Source organism: Nicotiana tomentosiformis, chromosome 2 (assembly GCF_000390325.3).
Source record: "Nicotiana tomentosiformis chromosome 2, ASM39032v3, whole genome shotgun sequence".
NCBI classification, from domain to species: Eukaryota; Viridiplantae; Streptophyta; class Magnoliopsida; order Solanales; family Solanaceae; genus Nicotiana; species Nicotiana tomentosiformis.
Window position 1 is genome coordinate 44,312,185 of NC_090813.1, and position 10,979 is coordinate 44,323,163.

A 10,979-nucleotide genomic window follows, 5' to 3' on the forward strand; every position below is an offset into this window, starting at 1 on the left:
TTTCCCCTTTTCTTCTTATCTTCAATAAGCAAAATAATGAAATTTACATTTTCCCGTGAGCCTCTCTCACCAAAAGACATTTGTGCCAAATTTAGCGTACTCCTTTGTCTTGAATTGTATGTCTTATTTTGTATTTAAATTGTTCCAAATCATCTCCATCTTTAAATAATTTCTCAAAATATTTTTCAGATATTTTTGAAGACATACTTCTTAATATATTTTATTACTAGTTTTTAATTTAATTTATTGAACTTTACTTTTTTTTTATTGACATATATAATACATTTCATATTTTTTCTTCTTTCGTCGTACTAGTGGTGTTGAGAGAGTAAAGAGAATAAAGACAAATACCCCTTGAACTCCTCCTTGCCAAGTGTTCACTTAAGCCTTTCTCACTTTTTCTTCACCTTTCTTTGTGAATATATGCTCGTGAACTCATTTCAAAACCAATCTTAAAGGTGCTTCTTCTTCAATTCTCATTACCCAAAAGGAAGGGGGGAAAAACGAACAGAGAAAAAAGTTTGCAGAAATGGATCGTTCGTTATTCTCTGTATTCTCATCTTCTTCAACTCTCATATTCCTTACAGTTCTCCATGCTCTGTTCTTGCATGCACATTCAACAACACACTGGCAAGACATTGAAGTCTTGAAACAGCTGAAGAATAGCGTCGACCCCAATTCGGTGACACCTGGCTCATGCCTCATCTCTTGGGATTTCTCAGTAGATCCTTGTGACAATCTCTCCACTGAAAAATTCACCTGTGGTCTCCGTTGTGACATTGTAGTATCCTCAGTTAGCCGAGTCACTGAACTCGCTCTTGACCAATGGGGTTACTCTGGTTCCCTCTCCTCTGTTTCTTGGAACTTACCTTATCTCCAAACCTTAGACCTTACTAATAATTTCTTCACCGGTTCAGTACCTGACTCGCTCTCAAATCTAACTCGTGTTCAACGACTCACTTTGTCAAGAAACTCCTTCTCTGGTTCAATTCCCAGTTCTCTAGGCTCACTTTCACACCTTGAACAACTTTACCTTGATAATAATTTCCTTGAAGGAACAATACCCTCAACTTTCAACGGTCTCAAGAATTTAAAAAGGCTCGAATTTCAAGCCAATAAGCTCACTGGCGAGTTTCCCGATTTGGGTCAGTTAAATAATTTGTTTTTCCTCGATGGTAGTGACAATGCTTTCTCCGGCCAACTTCCGGCGACTTTTCCGGCATCTCTCGTCGAGCTTGCAATGAGAAACAACAGCTTAGAGGTTAACATTCCGGCAAGTCTCGCCGGACTGAATTTCCTACAAGTTATTGATCTGAGTCACAACAAACTCAGTGGGTCAGTTCCAGCGAATCTCTTCACCCATCCCTCTCTTGAACAGCTCACACTATCGTATAACCAATACGGGTCGGTTCAACAACCCGGGAACTTTTTACAAAACAGTCAGTTGATTGCAGTAGACTTGAGCAACAATGAGATCCGTGGGTTATTACCCGGGTTTTTGGGTTTAATGCCCAGATTATCATCATTATCACTAGAGAACAACAAGTTGTCGGGTATGATACCGGTCCAATATGCATTAAAAATGGTGCTGCCGGGTCAAGGGGTATCACAATTTGAGAGGCTGTTGCTAGGAGGGAATTACTTATTCGGACCCATACCGGGTCCAATGTTGGAGCTAAAACCGGGTTCAGTAACACTGAGGTTAGGGGACAACTGTTTGTACCGGTGCCCGTTGAGATTATTTTTATGTGAAGGTGGTGAACAGAAGTCATTATCGGAGTGTCAGGCTTTTGGTCCCATCATTCCTTGAATAATGTGACAATCTATTTACTTCGAGGTCCTTAGATTGTTTTTGTACTACTAAGTTTTTTTGTTTGTATATTGTATAAATAAATATTTTTTGGATTTTCCTCCCTGGCTTTTTCTCCAGTACTCTTATATCTTCACATGGGGTTTTAGGTATGGTCTAGATGTAATCTATTGTATATCTTCGGGATGTAGCTTATAGAGAGTTCTTATCTTTGTGAAAATAGGAAAATAAATAAAGATGTGTTATATATTAGAAATATGTTTGGGGAGAATTTATTAGACGACCCGGGATATAATGTATGATGATCTTCAGATGCAAATTAGGTGGAATTCAATTCGTACTTTTAGCAATGATTTCTGAAAAAGCAAAAGTCACACTAGACCGAAGCCCATGCTAGATGGCTACATTATATAGGAGAATGTCTTAAGGTAATTAATTTTGGAATTTTAAGTTATCGGTTGTGAAGTATACTATAACATGTAGCATAACTACCAATATGGTTTTGGGATATATAATATCTTTAGCTTAAAACAAGAACAGTACTAGGATGGACAATAGAGAATTCTGTAGCGTTCTATTTGAATTTCTAGTATTTAAAGACGATAGTGAAATTGTTTATTTTCAACTCTACTTGCGGCTATTGAGACGTGAGACTTGTGTAGTTTTGGGTTGTATGGATAAGAAAGGACGGCGACTAGATTTGAGATTGACGAAAAGTGACATTCAGTTCACATGATTGTCATGAACTATGACGTTCAATTGTCCTGAAAAATTACCCAAATTTACGTATCTACAGCTGCATCATATTGTACTATACTAGCTGTAGTTTTACCCCAACCTAAATTTTTTTTTCTCAAAGAAAAAAACAGAGTAAAATAAAGGGAACTGATGCTCTGATTGCATCTGCAAGGAGCAGAAGCTCCGCCACCGCTGGTGACCTCTCTAAAAATTATATACAAAGAAAAATGATAAATTGAACCAAATCGATAATCCGAATCAAATTAAAAAAAAAAAAACAAATGTGATTTAGTTTGATATTGGGAAAAAAAATTCGACCATAATTAGTTTGGTTTGGTTTAACTAAAAAAAGTCAAATCAATCCGACATTACATTTATATAATTTTTTAAATATTTTATAAATATAATGTAATTTATAAATATTTCTTAAACTTTTTCACAATTTTAACTTTTAATATCAACCACAACTGCTAGACTCGCACAAATTCACGCAATCAATCTTCAGAAATATTTAAATAACACTTTGGATGTTTATTAACTAAATATTACGTAATGAAAATGCAATAATAAATAACTAACTACGAGCGGTTTGTAAACAAGAATTGGAATGATCTAAGGTTGTGATTTCCCCTATTGTTGGAACCTTTTCCGCTATATTTTTTATAAATTCGCCTAAGTCTTCTCTATCGATCATAAGCATTATGACTGTCGTAACTCTCTCCCGAGTAATTACCACAATTTACTAGACATATTCTCCCGAATTACGCTAGCTAGCATTAAGTACGGCTCACTTAGATCGCACCAAGGTTTTGTTATCCCTAATCTCACCTTTAAACCCTTCGTATTGATCCCTCATATACGTTAGGAGTGATGTTGTTCAACAACTACCTAAATATGCACTCTCTCCCGAGTAATACATACTAAATAGGCACAGCTAATTGGGGGCCTTTCAATCAACCACATGAATAATATAGTTAAACAAATAGAGAAAATACTACGGTAAATTTATATTAACGTAACAAGAAAATCATCCTTCAATAGGTTCCATCAAAACCCTAGATTAAGAATTTAGCTACTCATACTCATAGTAACAATATCCCAAATATTTTGCATAATTCAATTACAAAGTAAAGATGAAAGGATGTAGAAATCGATGATTCTAACTCCCAACGGTTGATTCCATAAACTATTCTTGCCTTCAGTTGCGAAAGTACTCCAAAGTGGCATTTTTAGGTCTATTTATATGTGTAGGAAAAGACCTAAATGTATAGGAAAAATCCTAGTCAAAATCGGAGACGAACTAAGTCTTCAAAACTCGGACTGCGCACACCCAGACCTAGCCTCGCGAGGCCTAACGCCTGGCGGAGCTCGCCCCAGGCCTGGCGTCGCCAGGTATAAAGCCTGGTCAATTTCGCTTATGCCTCGCCTCGCCGGGTCTATCGCCCACTACACGCCTGGCGTCGCCAGGTATAAGGCCTGCTCTAGGCCTGGCTTCGCCATGTATAACGCCTGGTGTAGGCCTGGCTTCGCCAACTTCTCCTTTTCAACTGTTCCCGAGTACGCTTTCGACTTTTAAGTATCCCCTTTTCTCTACTTTCATCTCCAATTCACCTAAACATAAAATGGACTTCATTACGAGCAAATAAAGTGTAATTTATCATTAAGGCGTATAAAATGCAAGGCGAATAGTGTGCTAAACCATGAATTATAGCCACACATCAATTATCTTTGTTATTAAATATTTTAGTACAATGTTATGACTCGTCTCATATTATTGTGTTATTTTCTTGGAAAATACATTATATAGTTGTATTCTACTAGGACTAAAAAAATATTTGGAGCACAAGGTACGTGTTTTATGCTACTAGTTTTTGGGTACGTGCTTTGCGCGTGTACCCTGTCTTAATAAATTAAAATTTTAAAATATCACATTAATATTTTATTAAAAAGTTATTTGATGTATATGATAGAAGTTAAATGAAAAAAAATAAACTCCTAAAAATAATGATTGTTGAACATATTTAGATAACTCTGATAATAATAAGAAACTAAATCTCATAAGAAGTCCTCAATCATCTTAGTCACTATATATTCAACTTAAATATTACCCAATTTTATAATTACATTATTTTAAATTTTGAATACATATCCTTGAGATTTAAGAGTTTTTTCTGAATTTTTGTTGGAAAGCTATATATTCTTAAGTTCATTCTAGAAGACTCGAACCTGATTAACAATTAACAAAAGATATTTTTTTTTTATTTTTTCTCGTAAAAATTGTACTATTTTTATCAATAAAAAATACTCTAGTAATTATTTTCAAACGATTATAGAAAATAAATCACTATCGCATAAGTAGAATGTATTAATTATATTTTTATTAAACGACTCTTACATGTTTTGAAGATCAAATTTTCTGTCCCTATTCAAGCATATAACCATGTATCCAGATGCATTCGAGTCCGGTCTTTTATGATTATAATGGAATTTTTTGTAGTTGATTCTGAAAGGACTACATTAATATTATTCTAAAAATAGTGAAGACACGAAATTCAATCAAAATTAGAAGAAAAGATGTTTCTACATACTGAAATAAAACATAATGTAACATTATGAAAAAAAAATAGAAATACTCGCAAGCCTAAAACTCTCAAAGATACATAACGTTCCTTGTAGCTTGCAGTACTGGAGAGTGGAGATCACTCTCGTAAGTTCTTACCTCTTGTCCCCTACTTTTGTTTTTCTTAAATATTCTGAATCTTTAAAACCTTTTTCATAATCTTTAATTCATTTGCCAAAAAGACTGTAATAATCCGGTAGAAGACGAATATATGGTGAATATGAAATAGACTAAAGTTGTTTTACATGCAAGTTTCAACGATATTAAAAGTGACTTAATAAGATATTTAATTGAAATGAGTTGCAATGCCTAACTAATTTTCTGTAACGAACTACATTAATGAATGAGTTATTATCACTTTTAGCATGTGCCAGAAATTATTTACATTCGCTAGCCGAAAAGTGTATAAAGTTTATATAATTTTTGTATATATATAATATTTATATATATACAAAAATTATATAAACTTTATACATTTTTTCGGCTAGCGAATGTAAATATATATTTTTCGGATATTATTTTGAGAGCGGCTATACAGTGTCATTTTCCATTAATGATCCAAACAACTTGTACAAAATGTAAATAAGTCAATTTAAAATGATAATTGTATATGAGATATTGTAAATAATAATCACGACATGACAACATTTAATATTGCAATTATCTATTAAGAATAACATAACTTCAAGAACAAACGAAAGGTTATAAAATTTACTTCAAAGCACAAGCAAGTTTACCTTTGCCGACACTATCAAAATTCTTTTAATGAAATATTGAGCTCCTCTTTATACTAAATGGCTTTTGTTTAAAAGTTTAAAAATCAACGTAAGTAAAATTATAATCGCTAAATTAATCATAAACCTAAAGTGATATTAATGGCTGAATTTTGCATTTTTCGTAAAAGAAATTAAATCTAAAAAGAAGCGTTAAATCTAAACAAAGAAAAAATACGTCAAAAAATATTTAGACACAATGTCAATTCAACAACAACAATAAAAGTTATGCCTCGGTCCTAAATTTTTTAGTTTTTCCACCAAAAAGAATTAGTCAATGCCAAACCGAAACAAAGAAAAGGATCTAAACCTAAATAAAGGAAACCTGTATTCTAAAAAAAGGGCAATTTTTTGGTTTTCCTCTACAAAAAGAAAATAATAGTGAATCCTAAAACTAAACAAAGAAAAGACGTGGCAATTTTTTATTTTTCCAATCAAAGAAAAATTAGTGAATCGTATACCTAAACAAAACAAAAGAATACCTAGAAAACGTAAGACGTAGCATTAATTAGTAACCTTAATTGACAGAAAAATCCAAAAATTTATAATGAATCCAAAGCCTAAATAAGAATAAGTTGTACTCAACAGAAAAAGGCAACAAACGACAGTTTTTGGTTTTCTTTTCCAGAAAAATAATTAGTATTTACAATTACAATTTTATCCACCCATAGAATACATTCACGAAGGGTAAAAAAGTCAGTCAACATTTCGATAGGGAATTCATGTTTTTAATATAGTACTAGTCTCTACGTTCGTGCAATGTACGGATATCATTTGTCAAATATTATAACGCGTACCAAAAATAAAAATAACTTTTAATTGCATATATACTATAAAATTAATCATGGATATGAACGAATTTTAATAACCAGTTCCTTAAAGTATTTTGTTTTACATAATATAACATATAGTCTAATAAACCCATTAACCTTATAAAAAAAAGTTAATTAAACTCATCAATAAAGTTTTAACACAATCACATGACAAAACGAAACTATTTGGAATCACATAGTTAGAGATTAAAATTATAAAATTACGTTAAGAATACAACAATACCTTCTTTTTTTTATGCAAAAATTTACTTTAGTTCAGCCTTAATGATTCATGTTATGGAAGTTATTCTTCTTATTTTAAGATTCATTAATGACAAAGTCTAGATTGATTAATTTTAATACGTCTCCAATATTAAAATTGATTGACTATTTAGAAACAAATCTCATTAACAACTATCTTAAAAGAAGCAGTTTAATGCAATCTAACTTATTTATTGTATCACATCAGTTTTCGAAAGTAGTTCTTATTTGAACTTTTTTTCTTCGCTTGATTGAAACTATAAGATATGGGAATTGATTAAGACTTAAGAGCCTGTTGGAATTTCCTTCAATAAAAGAACTTTAAACCCGAAAAGAATTGAAATTCTTAGTCAATTCGTTCAAAGTTATGTGCTTTCCATCTCTGAAAGGTTAGAAAGATGAGAATACATGTTTTTTCTGGTCCGAGAGAATATATATGTTCCAATATAATAAGGAAAGGACAAACTTTATTAAGGGTAAAATATATGGCAAAACTTAGAAGATTTCGGGCTCTAAATATTAGGCAATGATATAAAATTATTTTATATTCAAAATAACAATTTTATTTAGTATAAAATACCTTCAGAGACAATCAATTTTGTAGGCTTGGTAGGCTACGTTCAAGATATACCAAAAGTATTTGACCCAAAATCAACTTTGTAGGCTTGGCGTATATGTAGTTTAATTTAAATCGAAAAAGAGTTTCAGCTTTAGGTGATTTGCGATTATATCCTTAAATTATACAAATATTTAAGGGTATAAAAGTCGATCAATATTTTGGGATATTTTAGTCGTTCAACATTTAGCATAGATTATTCGTGCTTTTATAATAATATAGATAGACTAGTCTATATGTTCGTGCGATGCACGAGATATCTTGTGCTAAATATTAAATATGTACCAAAAGTAATACACGTTTAATTGCGTAAACTACTTGTTATTAATATATGAAGTTCATTATAATTAGTTCCTTGAAATAAAAGAATATTAATATATAATTGAAACCAACTTATTAATAAATTTTATCATAATTAAAGGATAAAATTAGTTGCAAGTAGATATATTTCAAATTAATATATTAAAATTGGTAAAAAGATGACTAACTTGATAACGATAGTAGATAAGAGCATGAACGCAAAACCCTATGTTTTCTCATATTAATTTATTCGTGTGTTATCTTTCAATATATCACGAACAATCGTCTCTTTCAAAGTTCTACACGTAAAACTTACAAAAAGCAATATACTTACGTACATGTCAATGTTCACACACACTCAATTTATATTTTTATACATAAAAATGAGAACAAATCAACCCAACCCACCTTCAACAGAGATAGAAGCACAAGAGTATTGCCAACGTATAATATGTAGTGACACAGGTTTAACACAACCGTAAATAGAGAAGGAAGCACGGGAATATGCTAAAAGTAAAAATATTACCAAAACTTAAATAACTCCTTGATACTGATTTTCTGTTCTTCCTTAAATTTAGCCACCACACTTTTTTCTTGCTAACCCCATAAATAATCTAATACTAATTTTTTGATATGATATTAAAAACGTCTTATAAGCATGTGAATAATATGAATCCTATTAGCAAATAAATTCGTTGAAGAATATGAATCCTAGTGTGCATTGTATATAAATTCTAGTTATTACAATTCTATCCAATATGAAATGATTTCTTTTTGAGAAACCTGCAATATTGAGGGCATAAAAGTCTGTTAATATTTCAGGGATATATTTATCATTCAACATTTAGTATAAATTATTCGTACTTTTATAATAAATATAGATAAATATAAATATAGATGAAGACTTTACCGGAAACAAATCGAAAACCCGAAAAATCGGAGAAAAATCAAAATTGAAAAACTCGACTTTGTTGGTTTGATTTGGTTAATAGATTTAAAAACCTCGACACTATTGGTTTTGTTTGGTAATTAAAAAATTCAAACCAACTCGACCTAAGTATACCTCTAGTTTTCATTGCCTGCATTCTTAAATTTTCTACAATATCTATTTAGGTTAGTAGTTAATTAGGGTCTGTTTAGTGTTTGAGTTAGAAATTGAAGTTGAAAAAAAGTTTAAGAAAGTTAAAGTTGTATTCAGACATAAAATTTATGCCAAAAAGAAAAAATTTGTGGAAGTTTAAATTTGTGAGTGATATTCATTATTCCCTTGAAATACACCTTTGAATCAATATTTCAATTTTCTATGAAGTCCATCGACTTATGTACAATATTTGTATCCAATTTGCCAATATTAAAGGTTCAATATGTTGCAAAAAGTGAAATACTAGACAAACGGGCTAATATTAGATACACCTTTAAGTCACTAAGTAGGGGTTTGGACATAAGAATAGTAAAATTCAGAAAAAAAACTATAAAAAAATTAAGTGAAAATAGTATTTGAAAATTAGAATTGAGTTTGGATATGAATATAATTTTGGGCTATTTTCAAATTTTTGTGAGTGATCTGAAGTTAATTTTGAAAAACAACCTTTTGGAGTTTTTCAAATTTTCGAAAATTTTCGAAATTTATGTTCAAGTGAAATTTGAAATTTTTATGGCTAAATACCGATTTCGAAAAAAAGTAAAAAATATCCGAAAAAAATAAAATTTTATTTATGGCCAAACGGGCCCTAAGTTGATATTAATTTCATTTGAAATTAAAATAACATTGTAATTTTTAAATTTCATTACCAAATCACTATTTGGAACTAATGACTTCAACAATTGAAACATTGAAGCAATAATTTCATGACGAAACAAAATTATTTCCTCGCAAAACAGAGGTCAGTGAGTACATAAGTGCTACCTACATCCAGTAAAAAAAATACTTTTCCGTCGTTATAAAACAAAATGCAAGAGTGTGATGGGGCCAACCGGCGAAGTGTTTGTATGATTTATGTGGAGTATTGGGCCTTAGATGATTTTCGGTTTGAAACTTTTGGTTATCTATACTAATTTTAGAATTGATTTACCCTCACTATAGGTTTTAACTTAATTACAAATTCATATACAAATTATCAATTTTATACAAAAAAAAATGTATTAGATTTTAATCTTCCATACTTTCTCTCCCTCTTCCACTCCAAAACTAAAATTATAAATTTAAAAGAAGAATGTTTGTCCTCTTTCTCCTCAACTTCAGCCTTACCTTTACTAGAACAAAGTGATTTGGCATCAAGCAATTCTATTATGTTTTTTTTTCCATGTTAAACAATGAACGAATTATCACTTTTGAACGAGGGAAGATCGTTAATTTCTTGTAGTTTTTTAGAATCAATAAACAAAATAGTATTAATCATAAGCGAGTAGATTGAATTTGAAACTATATTAATCCATTAGAAAACTTAGAAATTTTGAATTCAAAAATCGAAATTTGCAAAATTATGTTTTCTTTTGGATTGGGTGTTATTGCAAATGATTGAGAATATCCTTTGGAGGTTATATCTTAATTTAGAGATAATTTGGTGAAGATTCGAGGTGATTTTGGTTGAAATTTCAGATTGAAACTCGAAAAAAAATACATAAATAAATTGTATGTAAATTACAATTTTTGAGCGAATTTTGTACAACATTTAAGTTGTAAATAAATTTAGTTTTTGATCGAATTTGTATATACTGAATATCTGAGGCTTTAATTTTGGAATGAAAATGGGTGTTAAAAAACAAAGGAAATTAATTAGGCAAATAGAAAACAAACTTCAGCTAGATTACGTAGCCATTAGGCACATGCTCTGTCCAAGGTCCTATGAATCTACAGAATTCTCAAGAATTTCTTAAAATCCCATTCCCAGGTCCCCCGTGGGTTGTCTTCAACATAAATAAACAGTTTACTGCTTTAATTTGTTGTTGCGGTGGTAGTTGTGATCATTTCTTTAGTAGAACAAAGAATATATTTTTTATATTATTCTTTCTTTTATATTATATTATTATCTTTTGTTTAAATTTTATT

At 30.7% G+C, this 10,979-nt stretch overlaps 1 protein-coding gene across 1 annotated transcript; it reads left to right on the forward strand.

The window, feature by feature from the left end:
- On the forward strand, nucleotides 1-1,910 carry LOC104100368 (receptor-like protein 34). The gene has a single exon (XM_009607580.4). The coding sequence runs from the start codon at nucleotides 530-532 to the stop codon at nucleotides 1,808-1,810; it is 1,281 nt and encodes a 426-aa protein (XP_009605875.1). The 5' UTR covers nucleotides 1-529; the 3' UTR covers nucleotides 1,811-1,910.
- The last annotated feature ends 9,069 nt before the right edge of the window (nucleotides 1,911-10,979 follow it).